Source organism: Theropithecus gelada, chromosome 11 (assembly GCF_003255815.1).
Source record: "Theropithecus gelada isolate Dixy chromosome 11, Tgel_1.0, whole genome shotgun sequence".
NCBI classification, from domain to species: domain Eukaryota; kingdom Metazoa; phylum Chordata; class Mammalia; order Primates; family Cercopithecidae; genus Theropithecus; species Theropithecus gelada.
In genome coordinates, this window is record NC_037679.1 from 124,729,689 (window position 1) to 124,747,599 (window position 17,911).

General features: G+C 37.1%; 1 protein-coding gene across 8 annotated transcripts in view; it reads right to left on the bottom strand.

The window, feature by feature from the left end:
* CAPRIN2 (caprin family member 2) overlaps window positions 1-17,911 on the bottom strand; it is a 46,035-nt gene that overhangs the window by 2,936 nt on the left and 25,188 nt on the right. For 3 of the 8 annotated variants that reach the window (XM_025401541.1, XM_025401535.1, XM_025401539.1), the window contains 9 exons: window positions 16,769-17,446; window positions 14,113-14,235; window positions 12,522-12,603; window positions 11,409-11,464; window positions 8,966-9,070; window positions 7,243-7,389; window positions 4,357-4,525; window positions 2,793-2,975; window positions 1,622-1,722 (listed from right to left, as the gene is read on the bottom strand). In XM_025401541.1, coding sequence (XP_025257326.1) covers window positions 1,622-1,722; window positions 2,793-2,975; window positions 4,357-4,525; window positions 7,243-7,389; window positions 8,966-9,070; window positions 11,409-11,464; window positions 12,522-12,603; window positions 14,113-14,235; window positions 16,769-17,446 — 1,644 coding nt within the window. Of the gene's footprint in view, window positions 1-1,621; window positions 1,723-2,792; window positions 2,979-4,356; window positions 4,526-7,242; window positions 7,390-8,965; window positions 9,071-11,408; window positions 11,465-12,521; window positions 12,604-14,112; window positions 14,236-16,768; window positions 17,447-17,911 lie in introns of all 8 variants that reach the window. The other 5 variants (XM_025401533.1, XM_025401534.1, XM_025401536.1 and 2 more) reach the window with 4 other exon arrangements.

Sequence of the window (17,911 nt, forward strand, 5' to 3'; positions counted from 1 at the left end):
CCAGGGGCAGTACTTCAAACAAACTCAAGTATGAAGGAAGCCAAACTTCATACAACTCATGAAAAGAATAATTAGTGGTGTAATTATTATATGCAATAAAAAATTGAAACAGGACAAGAAGGTATACAATAAAAGTAATAAAGCCTCTTACTCCATACTCCCAGTCCCCTCTCTGCAATAGCAACTAGCATTATCAATTTCTTGTTCCTCAGGAAGAAATGTAAAAGAGCACACAAAATACTGTAATAGTGGTATTAAGAAGAGACCATTCTTTTACTTAAGTCTATATTAATCAACATCCTCCCCTCACATACATTCCATGAGGATCACATAATAACATCTAGTATTTGTATGACTGATATACACACCTGGCTCTGTAGTGTTAAGCACTTAGGTGCTTTAGTTCATTTAATTCTCAGAATATCTCATGGAGAAAACCTCACTACCCCTCAGTGTTAGATGAAAAACTAACAGATGAGGAACTAGAGCTCAAAAAGTTTCACTAACATATCTAAGGTCACGTGGCAAAAGAAGTGATAAATGAGGGGTCAGACCCAAGGCATTTAGATTCCAAGGTGTTTTTCACTCTTTTTTTTTTGAGATGGAGTCTCGCTCTTCTTGCCCAGGGAGGAGTGCAATGGCGCTATCTCTGCTTACTACCACCTCTACCTCCCAGGTTCAAGCAATTCTCCTGCCTCAGCCTCTCAAGTAGCTGGGATTACAGGTGTGTGCCACCACGTCCGGCTAATTTTGTATTTTTAGTAGAGAGGGGGTTTCACCATGTTGCTCAGGCTGGTCTCAAACTCCTGACCTCAAGGGATCCACCCGCCTCGGCTTCCCAAAGTGCTGGGATTACAGGCGTGAGTCACCACGCCCGGCCTTCACCCTTTTCAATACTGCCTCTGTGTGGACATCCATCCTACCCCATGTAACTGTAAACTCCAAGGATAGGTATTTTATATGTTACCAACAGAACTCAGTATGATACCATACACATACTCAAAGGCTTGTAAAACTTCAAAACTGAATATGCTGATGTATTATAGATTCAAATCTGTAAGTTCCCAAGGTTTGTTAAAGTGGAATTTCTAACATACTCTTATGAGTCTTTTATCATATGTAGTAAAGAAAATATGCTGGGTTCTTCAAATAAGAATAAACAACAACAAAAATCTTACGAAAAAGGGCTTTGCTACATTTGCTATTTAGGCAAGTTAAGTCAAAGGCAATGTAGTAAAGTTAAAATCATGGGCTCTGGAGTAAGAAAGTCACGTTCTAATCTTAGTTTACCATTTCCTTGATGAGTGACCTTAGATAAGTTATTTAACCTCTGAACCAGTTTCTCCTGTAAGGTGGAAGAGCAAATGAGTTAATGCAAACAACATGATTAATAATGTCCTTAACACCTTCTAAGTTCCACATAACAAGCAGTTATGATTTATCTTTCTTGAGTAATTGGAAAAAGCTTCCAACTCAACTCTTCTCCATAGGACTTACAAGTAGTTTTAAAACTAAGAGTGCATTTTTAGAAAACAAATTATGACTCTGCTATATACTTCAATCACCAGCTTAACATCAACAACTGTACCATTATTCAACTATGACAACTATTCTTACTTACCCTTTGGGAATAAGGTGATCCAGAATACTCTCTAGCTTGGAACTGCAGCTGGCTATAATTTCCATTGGAAATTGAAGGAAGTCCTCTGTAAGTATCAAAACCTAATAAATAAACACACTTACATAAGATTATGTACAAAATCATATTAAACTTTTAAACAGTCTAATTCTATATTGCTTTAAAAGTTAAATTGATTGTATTATGCCACCATTAGAATTATGCCCTCTTTAAGCAAACTCTACTAATATTGCTTCCACAGTAAAACATACATTTATAGAACAATGATGTCTTCAAATAAGCCAGGTTTATAAATTTACTACTGCTAAAATGCTGGTTGGGGTTGGGAAAGCGTGGTGGTAGGGCAGTTAGCTACTCAGGGCCTCTGTCAAAGGTTATTTTCTTCTTGTTTGCTTTTTTATAGGCAGTGCCTCGCTCTGTTACTCAGGCTGGAGCATAGTAGTGAGATCACAGCTCACCGTAACCTCAAACTCTTGGACTCAAGCATTCTTTCCAGTTCAGCCTCCCAAGTAGCTGGGACTATAAGTGCACATCACCATGCCCAGCTAATCTTTAAAAATTCTTTGTAGAGACGGGGTCTCACTATGTTGCCCAGGCTGGTCGCAAACTCCTGGCCTCAATGATCCTCCTACCTCGGCATCCCAAAGTCATGGGATGACAGGCGTGAGCCACTGCACCCAGCCTGTCTAGAGTATTTTGTTAATAATAAGTAGTGACTAGGATACTTGGAACCATAACAAAAGTTTAAGAGAATACCATTATTATAGTCTCAAATTCTATATTCTTTGTGACATAATCTAACAAATAACTAGATAATGGGCATTTTGTAAATATGATACACTTTTAGCAGAATTAAGTCAACAGAAGAAAAACATCACTCAAATATGAAAATTCATCCTCTGTAAAACAATACGGTGAAAACTTCCACTTCAGTAAGTCACAAAATCAATCTGCTTTTCATACAGAAAATTAGTTCCTCTGTTATGGAGAATAGGTATATTAAAAATACTTTATTATTCACAAACAGGAAATTCTCTACTACATTATAAATGACAAAAGGTTAGGTAAAAGCAAGGTTAGGTAAAAATGGTTTGAGTCAAGTAAACACACAGACAAAATAATTCAGTATAATTAAATTTTATTCAGGGCATACCTTTATAACCACCAGGGGACCGATAGGAATTGGTTATTAATCTCCCACCACGAGTACATCCTCTAACAGATCCCCGGCTATTGACAAATGGCTGAGTAGGTCTGGGAAATACATTCGTCTGTGCTGGGTAAAAGGCAAGGCTACCATTGCTTACTTGAATAGTTCCATCAGGATGATAATTTGCTGCTTAAGAAAAACGGTTTTGGAGTCCAAGAGTTAAATGGTAATAATCTTTATACTTAAAAGCCAGTATCTATCAAAATCATTAATACAATTTGCTCCCTTTAAAAACAAATAGGAGATATATATTCATATATACAGTTCATCTACATGATTCAAATACATAATTCATATATAATGGAATATTATTCAGCCTAAAAAAGGAAGAAAATTTTGACCCATGCTACAACACGAATGAACCCTTAAGACATGCCAAGTAAAATAAGCTAGTTTCAAAAGCACAAATATTGTATACCACTTATATGAGGTACCTAGAGCAGTCATTTTCAGAATCAGAAAGTAGAATGGTGGTTGCCAGGGGCTGGGGGGAGAGGAGGAGGAGGAGTTAGTATTAAATGATTACAAAGTTTCAGCTGGGGGAAGATGAAAAGTTCTGGAGGTGGACAGTGGTAATAATTACACAACAATTTGGTTGTACTTAATGCCACAGAATATCTATATAGTTAAAAATGATTAAAATGGTAATTTTTATGTTATATATATTTTATGACAATTTTTAAAAAGCAGGCTAAATACTCCAGATGAGGGAGTAAAAGAAAATGGATTCTAATTAATACTGTATCTGAGAAGGCACATGACAAAAATATCATTTACATAAGTCACCTGCCCTGTCTTTTAACAGTAGAGGGGAGAAGAGAATTGGGTCATCTGTGCCTAGGTCCCAGAATTTATATTACTACCTCTTCATCACTTGATTAGCCAAGTACTCAGAATGCTCAATTCATTTGCTCCGACTTCAGTTAAAAAACTCAATAGGGATCTGAAATACCAATATGAAAAATCTACAAGTGCTTCTTAAATTTAAACTAAGAAATGAGTACAAAGTTATCTATTCATGATTTAGAACAGCATGAAAGATCAAAATAGCCTCCCATCTCTAAGCAAACTGTACAATGAGCATACTAAGTCATATCTTCACAGTCTTCAATCTTTTGTTATAAGATAAAAAGAAAAGGACAGATAACCATCTGTGTTAAAAGGGTTAACAGAATGGTTTCAAAACCTTCATATAAGCAGCCAGATAGTGCCCATCTACCTCAATCACTGTCTGTGGTAATCAAAGCAAATAGATTTGAAAATACAAACCCACTTCAAGGTTAAATCAGTCTTCTAAGTTCTACCTCTACAAAAATTAAAATTAATAGGTAAACTCAACACAGGAAAGGGCATTAGGTTTTTCTCAACACTGGAGGAACATGTGAAGAAATAATGCTTACTAGTCAGGAAAATACTTCTAAAGTGTCACTACAGACTTGCTAGACTTGCTTTCCATTCAATTGGCGGTCCATCTAAGTCTTCCAAATATCATATGCAAAGATCTTACCAGTCTCTTGAGAATGGACAGTTTGTTCTACATGTATAGATGGCAGTTGGCACTGGGGTGGTGTTTGTGTACTTGCTGTGGTAAAACTTTGATTGTAGCCAGGTGAATAAGAGGATTCTTTTATTTCTTGTTCTTTCCGTGGAGGCAGAGGTGCATTAACATTAAATACCTTAAAAGACAAGGACACGCTGAGTCATTTGGGAATTTTCAAAGAAAATTCTTAAGGGTGGTATCCAGAAAAATCGTACATTCAAAAACTTCTATTTTGCAGGCAAAGGACTTGAATAGACATCTCTCCAAAGAAGATAAATGGTAAATAAGCACATGAAAACATGCTCATCATCATTAGGGAAATATAAATCCAAACCATAATGCAATACAAATTTTATACCCATTAGGAGGGCTATTATCAAAAGGACAGAAAATAAGTGTTGGCAAGGATGCAGAGGAACTGGAACCCTCATGCATTGCCAGTGAGAATGCAAAATGGCGCAGCCACCCTGTGGAAAACAGTATGCTGCCTCCTCAAAAAGTATAGAATTAACATATGATCCACTAATTCCATCTCTAGGTATATACCCCAAATAATTGAAAGCAGGACTCAAACAGGTATTTATACACCTATGTTCATAGCAGCATTATTCAGAATAGCCAAAAGGTACAAACAACTCAACTTCCCAACAGATGAATGAATAAGCGAAATGAAGTACATACATAAAATGGATTATTCAGCCATATAAAAATGAAATTCTGATACACTCTATAACGTGAATGAACTCTGAAAACATTCTGCAAAGTGCAGTAAGCCAGATACAAGAGGAAAAATGTTGTAGGATACCACTTATATGAGGTAGAATAGGTAAATTCATAGAAACGAAGTAGAATAGAGATTAGCAGAGCTGTGGAGGGGGTTACAAATAGAAGTTATTGTTTAATGGATACTGAGTTTCTGTTTGGAATAATGACAAAGTTCTAAAAGTAGTGATGATGATTGCACATTATGAATGTACTATTATAATACCACTGAATTGTATACTTTAAAAAGGTTAAAATGGTAAATCCTGTTACACATATTTTACCACAGTAAAAAACACAACAAAAAAACACTCCTACTTGATTCCTGACAGAATTTACACCTAAGAGCAAAAGTTAATCTTCCTGCTACTATGCTATCATAATAATGCTTCCTGAGAATAAAGGCTATAAGGGAAAGGGGTCTTTTTTCAAAAACTAAAGATGAATGAAATATTTCACCGTTTACTGGATCTTTACCATGTGGCAAGCAATGATCTGTCCTTCTATGACTCTCTAGCTCCCTGATTCTGCTCCATTTTTCCTTACATCACACAGCACCTGATATACAGGTATCTGTCTCCCCAGCCCTCCTACCTCCATAATAAAATGTTAAGTTTCCTGAGCATATTTTACTTTTTTTCACTGCTACAACCTCAGTGATTAAGAACAGTGCCTGGGGCCGGGCGCGGTGGCTCAAGCCTGTAATCCCAGCACTTTGGGAGGCCGAGACGGGCGGATCACGAGGTCAGGAGATCGAGACCATCCTGGCTAACACGGTGAAACCCCGTCTCTACTAAAAATACAAAAAAACTAGCCGGGCGAGGTGGCGGGTGCCTGTAGTCCCAGCTACTCCGGAGGCTGAGGCAGGAGAATGGCGCAAACCTGGGAGGCGGAGCTTGCAGTGAGCTGAGATCCGGCCACTGCACTCCAGCCCGGGCTACAGAGCAAGACTCCGTCTCAAAAAAAAAAAAAAAAAAAAAAAAAGAACAGTGCCTGGTTTTGTAACTATTCTTTAATCAATAAATGAGTAAGAACCAATGTGTACTGGGTAGGATTCAAACAGGCAGATAAAACAGATTGGCATGAGCAAAAGGTATTGTGACAAGAATATATAAGGCAAGCCCAGGGGACCAGTGTGGCAGGTATACCAGACTTGAAAAGGTACTGAGTATCAGAAGACTAAATTTCATTCTGTAATGGAACACTGCTTGCTTTTAATTAGACAAAAGAAAAGGTAAAAACAATGTGGCTATCCTGTGCAGGATGAACTGACAGGAAAAGAGTGAAAGCAAGAAAACTATTCTGTCTAGAAATAAGATATTCTAAGTGATAAGGTGAGTGAATTCAACTGTCTGGACTCACCAGCCAATCTCCCCGGGTGATGCCTGCTTTCCATGCTACTCCACTGGCCCCACTACCACCATCAAAGTGCTTGGAGTGGGACACTAAGCACCAACAGGAAGGGTACTTACTGGCTCACTAAGGCTTTTTTCCCCCCGAAGAACTGTTTTAGACTAGTCTGTGTTTAGAGAATAAACATACCAAACTAGCTGTAATATTATTTTTTTAAAAAAAAGCCTTAACTACAATTTGTAGAAAAATACATAATTCAAAACACCACACAAATCTGAACAAATCTCCAAAAACCATCTTGAGATCAGGATAAAATAAAATGAAAGTTTTAGCAATGACAAAACACCCAAGTATGTGTCCAGTATTTCAGGTTACTGATGTTAGGGAGTAACACTAGTACTGATATTAGTAATGGTTAGTATTATTAAGCTGTTGCTAGAAATTCTGTTTCTCACCCACACATTGTGTTTGTTTAATATGGGTCCTCGACTTTGCCTGCTACTAATTCTGAAAGAGGGAATAATGTTCTGATAAAACACCCATTTAAAATTCTAGAGCCTGCGGATTTCCTACTCTTCTACCACAACAGTATTGCCATTGGCCAAATATAATTCTACGAACTCAAATAAATTTTACAAAAGGCAAACTTTTCACATAGTACCCAATAGTTATGTAAGAGAAACAATGGCTTTTAACAGGAATAATGAACTGTAATCATCATTCATGTTTCATACTCACTGTCTGCATGGCTTGAAAGGGTGCTGTGTTAATGGTTACTGAACTACTACTTGCTGGAGGTGACTGCAGGCCCTGTTCAGAGCCCTTTGCCATGGGAGGATTTGGAGAAGCTAGTGAAGACGGTTGCTTGCCTGGGGGAATTGCTGCCTGGGGAGGAGAAATGCAGCATCAGCCAATCACCTGCCATATAACAGTTAACTTACTCTAAAACCCAAACTGGCATAAGTCAGCAAGTTCTTTAGGATGACATTTGGACACAGGAATGCAAAAGAATAGCTTTTGCTTACAACTTCAAATCTCAGTTGCTGAGGATGCATACCAGTATTTGCTTTGCACAGCTTGCTGACTAAGTGAAAGAGTCTTACCAATAATCAGTCTAACAGATGAGGGGCTGAACTTTTTTTATGCACCTCATTCTTTTCAAACCCTGAAATGGTAATTTCCGGTTAAGAACCTAGTATTATTCAAAATGTATACATCAGAATTGGATTTAAGAAAAAACTTGGGTTAGTTGTTTAGTGTTAATTTTTCTCTAAAGACTTATTAGTGGGTTTCTAGGTCAGCTACCTAAAACAGAAAACAACTCTGATCCGATTTAAGTAATCCTTACTTAAGGAAGCCACAAGTTCTTGACATAACAGATTATAAATTCAAAGGCTTAAAAAAATACCAAAAACCAATCTCAACTAGACTGTGAGGCAGACAACTATGAGTTACTTGGTAACAATCACTTCTTCCTCTTCTTAAAATGAGGAATGAGTTAATTTAAATTCAGATCAAGTCTCAGCACCATAAAAACTAAGGATTATCTATATTTTCTTATATTCTATAATGAATACATATTCTTGTATAATAGTTAACAAAAAAATACCTGATAGTTGCTAAATTACCACTCAAAATTCATCCTACTATGTCCATCTTAAGAATTTACTCAAACTTAGTAAAAACTGTAACTTAGAATTGAAATTGAAAGCACAAACATAATACCGTTAAAATGCCTTTTTTTTTTTTTTTTTTTTTGAGACAGAGTCTCACTTTGTCACCCAGGCTAAAGTGCAGTGGCACACAATCTCTGCAAACTCCGCCTCCCAGGTTCAAGCAATTCTCCGGCCTCAGCCTTCTGAGTACCTGGGACCAGAAGCACGCGCCACCGTGCACAGCTAATTTTTGTATTTTTAGGAGCGACAGGGCTTCACCATGTTGGCCAGGCTGGTCTTGAACTCCTGACCTCAAGTGATCCACCTGCCTTGGCCTCCCAAAGCGCTGGGATTGCAGGCATGAGCCACTGCACCTGACCAAAATATTTTTGACAAAGTTAGCCAAAATAAGATTGTAACTCATTCCAACTCAGTAAGTGCTAATATTAAAAATATAAAGTTATTGAGCTTTCAGTTATACAAATAAGAAACTTTTCTCCTAATAGTCCTCCAGTGTAAATATCGTGAGAAACTTGACTTAATGCTACCTACACTTTTCGTTTTTTTAGATTAAAAATTGACATTTATTGCACTAGATAAGGCAATACCATATTAAATCTATTTATATGGCAAAGCCACAATGAAGTTACCTGTATAAGTTCTAAGATCACAATATCTATAGAAAGCAATACATTAATAAAGTATAAATGGTACATCATTCAACTAATCATGCCTGTAATTCATAAGATAAACTGGTTCTGCTATTCTTTAAGACACAAAAGAAATTAAGACAATTGGTCTTTTACCTCAGGAGTCTCTGAGGTCATAAACTCTGTTTCAGATCCAGAAGAAGCCTGATCGGTAGTAACCAAGCAAGCATTTGAGCTACAAGTAACTGGAGTAGAAGTAGCCTAGACACAGGAAAATACAAAATATTGTAAAAGGCACATTTTGTTAACTTTATATTTCTTGGGCCCTGGCCTTCCTAATATGTTACTCTTACTGAACAGGCACATGTGTCAAGAAGCACTCTACTAAACACTTTACACATGTTAATATATTTAATCCTAATGATAATCTGTGAGGTAGGTACTATTCTCATTTTATTGACAATGAAGCAGTGACAAAGAAAGGTTAAGAAATTTGCCCAAGATCATACTACAATTAAGTGGCAGAGCTGAGATTCAAACACAAGCAGCCTGCTACACTGCCTTTCCAGGCCTGGTCACCAAAACTACACATCTCATCCCATTTTCACTGATTCTTGGCCCTGCAGTAGATAGCATCCATGGGAAGGTGAGCTCTGGGCATATTTAACACTGTAGGCACAGCTCTGCCAGAGATCATAGTAACTATGCTTTCATGCTAAGTGCTATCAGTGTCCTAAAGAGGCAGGCTAAAGTATAAATAGAAAGAATAAGCTCTACATAAATCAGAATGGCACCAAAAATGCCAGTGAAAAATCAAAGCTGATAGCATATGTAAAATAAAAATTGGGAGACAGTACATTAGGAACAAAAGTTGTGACAACTGTAACCAACAGAAAATGAAAAGAGTGGCTAGGAAAGAATTCTATCACACAACAAGTATTCAAAAATAGCAGAGAGACACTCATAAAAATCTGGCAAGAGCAAGGTCTAAAGTTTCAGTGAATCCACTCCTTTTATCTAAATGCTTCCATGTGGTTCTGAGGACCCCAAGTAATAAAATAGGTGAACTGGAAACTAATGAAGGGTAACAAAACAGAGAAATTATGTTTCAGTGACCTTCTTGAAGGAGGCATTATGATATGTTGCTTTTTAGGAAGGAGACTGGGGATTAAGTTTCAAGATCTTATGGAAAAAAATATTGGAAATCCTTTAGAACATCTTATATTACCCAAATAAATAGGCATAACTTAGATCTGGCCAAAATATTAGAACCATTATGAGATTAGAGTGTTTCTAAAACTAGGTCTTTCTTCTGCTCTGTCATTAAAGTAATGAGACAAGTGCCCAAGAAAAGTAGAACTGGCTGTTGTGGGGAAATAACTAACTCTGTTGCTAAGGGAAGATTCACAGATGCTAAGTTAAGGCATCTTAGGCCACTTGATAGTTAATCTTAAAATGGCTTGAATTTCAGTTAAAAGGTTCATTTAATAACAAAGACATTTATATTAGTATTTATTTAGAAGTGATGGCAGTTCCTGCTTCCAAATTAGTGCTTTTTAAGTGGACCAGTTGGAGATGGGTTATTGGTAAATAAACATGATGTTTGAAACTAATGTTCCAAAAAATGGGTATGAAGATTCAACCAGGAAGTTTTTAAAAATATAGGTAACACCCTAGAAAATTCTGCTCTAACAGGTCTAAGGTCTTATCTAGAAATGTATACCTTATTAAAGTGACCAGGGGCTTCTGATGCAGCCATCCCACAGCCTCCACCAGAGAACTACTAAACTAGACCAGTGCTTTTCAAAAAATTTATTTGTCAATTGAAAGCCTTATGGAGAACCCTAAACAGCTGGAACAGATAAAATTTAACTGCTTTAGTAAAAGCAGTGAGTGAATTGGAGGAAAGTAGGAAAAACGTCAATATACCCTGCTCAATAAATACAGTTTGAAAATTAAGGCTGGGTGCAGCAGCTCACATCTGTAATCCCAGCACTTTGGGAGGCTGAGGTGCGTGGATCACGAGGTCAGGAGTTCAAGACCAGCCTGGCCAAGATGGTGAAACCCCGTCTCTACTAAAAATACAAAAAAAATTAGGCAGGTGTGGTGGTGGGCGCCTGTAATCCTAGCTACTTGGGAGGCTGGGGCAGAGAACTGCTTGAACCCGTGAGGCAGAAGTAGCAGTGAGCTGAGATCATGCCACTGCACTCCAGCCTGGGTGACAGAGCAAGACTCTGTCTCAACAAAAAAAAATTTTTTTAAATAATAATTTCTTTCTTCAGATACTTTACTATGTTAATAAACTAAATGACTTAAGTAGCTCAAGAGAACATAATATTCTTAGACAAGGTACCCTCTGATTTCTTCAGGCTTGCTCTCTCCTTACTAAAGTCAGCAAACCTGTATTAGATGTTTTCAGCATAGTCATCAGGGAATCATTTTAGGACAAGTTGTATTTAATCTACTAAACTAGATAATGCTTAGAATACTTTTAGTAATTTCATTAGGTACATTAGAATCAGTAAGTCTGATTATTCTTTCCAAAGCAAGAGCTTCTTCCTTGAGTAACAAAGAATAAAAGATTAATTTGGAAAGTTACCTGTAATGGCTCTTGAAGAAAATCACTTTGACTGGACAGATTTTGTTCTTTAGATGCTGCAAGGAGTAAAACAAACAGTAACTATTGAGGGAAGACAAAAGCTTATGCGTATCAACTAGGAGGAAACTAAAGCTTACACTTCACAAAAAAAGGCATTAGCTGGAAGGACTAGGTTTCAAGTTCATTATGCACTTTCTACTAGAGTTTTAAAGAGAGAGAACTGTAGAAGAATAGAAAATACTAGTTCCATCGGTGACACAGAGTGATGTTTTAAGGTTAAATGGGCAAAAATAGCATTTCAAGACTTCCAAAAGAAAAGAACTAAGACATTAAAAAATAACTGATAATAGTGACCTGGAAGATAAGACCCGAGCTACCATGCATAGTAATTAACTGATAAACTTAAGTTTCACAAATTTCAAAGTCAATCTTATCTGGATCATCTGTTCAGTTTTTTTCTGATTATATATATTAATATACTTTTCAATTATATAGTTTGTTTCTTCTTGTTAATATCCATCACTTTTATTAATTACTCTCTATTTACTCTTACTTCACCCAGGAATTGCTGCATCAATCTTCAAGCTGGTGTATACTGCTCACTACAGCTGAACTAGCTTTATGTCACTCCTCTCTGGAGAAAAACAAATGTGGAGCGAAAAGCCTAAGCTTTGAAGCATCGGGCCAGATTCTAATGTAGGCTCCTTTGTTAGTTACTGTGTTAATCACTGTTCTACACTTCATTGTGGTAATCGCACCCGTAGTTAACACCTAAAAGCCTCAACACTAGATTTAGAGTCCAAAGGAGTCAAGCAAGTTCTGGTCAGAATTCACTCCAACAACAACATAAATTACAAAAACAGCTATTGAGTATTTCCATTCACCCATCCAGAGCCTTTCTCCAAAAAGTGAAAACAAGCCAGTTAAGTACACTAATGTCCTAACGGTAATTTACCCACATATAACTGGTAACAGATGTATACAGTTAGAATAAATTAATACACCAACATATTAGGACATCTAAAATAAAATCATTTGAAAAGACAACAACAACAACAACAAACAGCTGTTAGCTCAAGACGTTTGCTCCAAGTCTTTAGAATGATTACATACCTACGGGGCTACCTGGAGTAGCTGAAGGCGGTTGTGACGATGGAATTGCACTTGAAGGTTTGTCAAAGTCCAGAACAGACTCCTAAAGATACAATTTTAAATAGAGTAGAAAGAGAGATTACTCATTTAAAAGCTATTACCACTAAATTATTCATGATGCTGCCTATAGTCTATTAGCTACAGATATCTAGCTAAAGCTATAGGTATCTAGCTAATCACTATCTCAAGATGCCAAAAATAGTCTCCATAGAAAAAGAAATTAAGAATTAAAATTAAAATCTAAAGTAACTGCCATACCTTAAGGCTGTGTAGAGTGCTAAACCCACAAGAGTAGGCTGTGCGCAGTGGCTCACACCTGCAACCCCAGCACTTTGGGAGGCTTAGGTAGGAGGATCGCTTGAGTTCAGGAGTTTGAGACCAGCATGGGCACAAAGCGAGACCTTGCTGCTACTAAAAATTTTTTAAAGAATTAGCTAGGCATGGTGGTATGTGCCTGTAGTCCCAGATGCTCAGGAGGCTGAGACAAGAGGATCGCTTGAGCCCAGGAGTTCGAGGCTGCAATGAGCTTTGATCACACCACTGCACCCCAACCTCGGCCAGCAGAGTGAGACCCTGTCTTTAAACAAAACAAAACAAAACAAAAAAACTACAACAGTAAATCTAAGGACTAAGTTGGAAAAGAAATTCTTGACCTTACTAAAGTCCTACACATAGCCATCAATCCTAGTCTAATCAGAACCCCCATTTTTATTACACCCAACCAAAGGGCACCTATTTATCTCAACCATTTACTAGCTCATGCTGTTAAAACACTTCCATGATGAGAAATCACTCTCTTCTGCCTATCTCGGTTCTCCCAGAAAAGTTTCCAGTATTTTGCACACTTAAGCTACACATTTGCAGGGAGCATTTTAGTTCTTTCATCTTCAAGTAATCTGATGGTATAGGCAATTCCTACATTTTGCAAATAAGTGTTGGAGGTCAGTTAAACAGCTGGTAAGTAACAGAATTTAAACCCATGTCTATATTCAAAGCTCAGGATCTTTTACTAAACAAAAATACTTATTTGACTACTTTAGCCCTCAGTAATCTCACACTATTCTCAAATTCTGTGTTTCTCACAACATAAATATATTGTATAACACAATTTATCATTTAACTGTTGATTTAACATAAATTTACAATCTTCTACAACTGGAATATAAATTCCTTGAAGGCAATGAATGTCTTATTTTCTATATCTATACTACAATGGTACCTAACAATACCAAGCATAGAGTAGGTTCTCACAGTTCTCAGTACTGATGATCTATAGCAGTAATGATACTTGTGCAAGTTAAGCTTTTCACATGCTTACTTCATTTTTTTTTGTTCTCACAAACTTAGGAAGTAGGAACAATAATCCTCATTTTTCAAACAAAGAAACTGAGGCAGAATCAAGTAATTTGCCTAAACTCCAGGCTAGGAGAGCTAGGAGGCAGCAGAGCCAGGACTTGACAGAATAATCAATGCTCTTAACAATAATTTCACTGTAATATTTCCAATTAGAATCCCCATGAATATCATTTAAGATTTTGTAAATGACTCATACTTGCATAAAGTTACAAGTTCCTTGAATCTGGGTCATCAGATCCTGCAGTTTTTCTTTCCTCAATACTGGATCCTTCGGAAGGGTAGAGGAAGAACCTACAGGCTGATGCATAGGCTTAGGCACCTACAAGATAAACCCATAATGTGTAAGAGTGAAATTCAAACTCAAAAGCCTAGTCTAGGAAACAGCTTATCACTACATCTTAAAGGAAAAGAAAAAACAGCAATGTTCATTTATCACAGATAAAGAATTTTCTCATAAATACTGTTTCTAAATAAGCAAACTTTAAACAGATTTTTCCCCTTCACAATTTTCATGGAACTCTTTCTAAAACACAAAATTAAGATCCAGCAGAACCTCCTTGTTACGAGTGTTTTCATCATGGACATGAGTTACCACATGTCCTCTAGTATAACACACCAATGACTATGAGACATACCAATGATTTTTTTTTTCCAGGGCAAAAATTACTACTACCACATTAAATATACATCCCATTTTTAAGATGTATCTGATTTCAGAAATCAAAATGTAAATACATATATAAATACATACATACACATACCCTAAAATTGAGGGGGATACACTATATTTTGTTATAAAGTAAGTACCCTCTTGGGGGCTACTGATATTCATCCTAAATTGCTTAAAATTGCTACACATCCTGAATTAGACCAATTTACAGTTACTTTTTAAAGCTGTCAACATGCCAGTCTCCACTAGCTCCTCTTCTCCACCTTCTAATTCTCAAAGAAGATACACAGCTAAGTTTGTCAAAGGTACCAGATAAAATAGAGTTAAGAGACCACAAGTGAATACATATGAGACTCTTTTAGGAGAAAGGTATGAACATTAGTGATTAATTTCATGTTATCTAGTCTTTTGGCTTTGAACTCTATTCTGCATTTGACTGTACTTAGTCAATATTCTAGACAGCTCAGATTCCAAGACAGACAGAAAAATACTATATTACACATAGAAGTATCCTCTCCTCTCAGTAAATGAAAAACCCTGCAACTTCAATATAATGCTATCTGTGCCACAAAAGCAAATTAAATATGTTTTGACCCTTCCAAATATGCAACCCTGATTTTAAATGCAATTCATCAAATAGCATGATAATATTCTGGTATGATAAAGGTTCTGCATTGCTATACCTACTGGAATTTTAAACCACGTTTTTAAAAGCAGCTTTATTGAGATATTAAATTGGGTTTTAAAATATGTTTTTCAAAATAGTTATATTACAGTTACGGTTGTGTGACATTTGGTTAATAAAGCTGCTAATCTTCCGCAGGGTCAGGAAGAAGCTAAAATTAATATTAGCAACTTGAAAGAAGAAAGGAGAGCAAAACAGCCACATAACTCTAAAATTTTGTTTCCATAGCAGAATTAAGCCAAGGGTAATTTACTTATAAAATGCAATGCTTTGCTTTCCCCAAGCAAAATGTTTTTCACATTATTAGAGGGCCAATGGTTTATCAGAAAGCCTTTAGCTAAAATGGCAAAAAAGTGCAAGGAAGACTACTCCACAGAGATAAGAGATCAGTGGAAGCACAAGTTCATACATCTCAGCAAATGACGTGGTAACAAGTTTACGTTATAAATAGTAGTAAATAAGTAATTTACAATAAAAGGCAACCCTAACATAGTACTGTACCCAAGAATTATTCAATGTAAGTTTTATCTACCTGAAATAGGTTATTTATGCTTAAAAGAATGTGGCCTTATATTTTAACTGAATCTTGTACTCCAAAACCTAACTACAAAATATTTAATGCCAACACTCTTCCTATCTTTGGAAAAATTCTCATTTTTGAAATGGAAATAGAGAACTAATTCAAATCCTTCCCCCAATCCTGAAGTATCTGCAACCACCCTAGGTCTTTATAAACCACCTTCATAAAGACCTGGGCTAAACTGAGTGACCATAAAGGAGCAGAAGAGAAGCAAGAGAATATAGAAAAATATAACTTGTCAGAAAAAGTTACTCATATAGCAGGTAAATGACAACAAATGAAATACAGTATCTCCCATCCTGTGACAAGCATTTACATTACTCACTTGTTCACACTATGGTCTTGTCTAAACTATCTACTATTTTCATATCATGTTATGTTGTTAAAATTTTGGCATTAAAACAACATTTTATAATTGCAGAAATTTCATCTCAGATTAGGCTCAAAGACAGACTAGATTAACTACCAGTTTTCAAGGGAAAATAATAAATCTACCCACTAAAGAAGGTGAAATATTTCATACATTAACTTCACATGGGTTTTGAAGAGAACTAAGGCCGGGCGCAGTGGCTCACGCCTGTAATCTCAAGCACTTTGGGAGGGTGAAGTGGGTGGATCACGAGATCAGGAGATACAGGCCATCCTGGCTAACGAGGTGAAACCCCGTCTCTACTAAAAATACAAAAAATTAGCCAGGCATGGTGGCCTGCATCTGTAGTCCCAGCTACTCAGGAGGCTGAGACAGGAGAATTGCCTGAACTCGGGAGGCAGAGGTTGTGCCACTGCACTCCAGTCGGGGTGACAGAGTGATTCTCCATCTCGGAAAAAAAAAAAAAGAGAGAGAACTAAAAAGTCATTACCGCAACACCTTATTTATGCCTACACTGACGGAAGCAGAATGATACAGATCAACTCACATCTTTGGGTTCTGTGTTAAACTTCCTGGGCAGGAGCTGGTCATTTGGTATGAGGCTTGCTGTAGCTACTCCCCAGGACTTTGGAGAAATCTGTGACTGTGATGTTAAAGAGTGTTTTTGACTCTCAACATTGTTTTCCCAGGATTTTGGAGTCTCTGGCTGTTTTGAATCCTGTTCTTCACACATGGGAGTGGTCCATGACTTGGTGGTGTTCTGTTCACTCTGCACAGAAGGTGTCCAAGACTTTGGAGTTTGCTTCTTTGGATCTTGTTCTTTCTGCAGCTGAGCTGGCCACAGCTTTGGTGTCTCCTGCTTCTTTTGTTCCTCTTGAACATATCCTGCTTTGGATTTAGGTGTTTCTTGCTTCCACTGGCTAGGAGATGGCTTGGATTTGGAGATCTCCTGCTTCTTCTGCTCTTCTGGCAGAGTAGACCTGAGTTTTGAGGTGTCTTGTTTCCTCTGTTCTAAGGAAACTGCAGGCTTGGATACCTCCTGGTGCTTACCAGGAGATTCCCAGGACTTAAAGGATTCCTGTTTCTTCTCTTGACCATCTGGTTCAGTAAGCATATCCCAACGTTTTGGGAGATTTGGTTTTCTAGCATAATCTGCTTCCCAAGGTTGCTCCTCGCCTTGTTTGTTTGAATAATCTACTTCTGTCATATAGCGTCTGTTAAGAAACTAGATAGAGAAACAATGCACTTAAGTCACAAAATTCATAGAAGACCTTGAAGCGAATATTCAACTCTATTAGTATTGCTATGTCCACTGATCTAAGTTGTTGCACTAATATGAAATTTCTGTCCTTATTCTACTTCAAAAGACTTTCCTACTTCTCTTTCCTACTTTTCTGTCCATTCTTTTTTCCTCAATTAACAGAAATACAGACTTCGCTACTTCAAAAGTAGCAATTTTTGTTTGACTTGCCTAAGACTGGCAACAATTGCTTGATTCGGACTCTTCTACCAAGGCTGTTCTGCCTTTGCCAGCCTTAGGACCCTTCTCCCGAGGTGACTCCCTCAAACATTAAAAGGCAGAGGATAGTTCAACTTCAGAGTTAAATTATGTAACCTTAAACCTTACATTTCCTAAGCTACCAGTGTTTTCTTTATTTCCCCTATATATCAATTACACTGTTTTTGAATC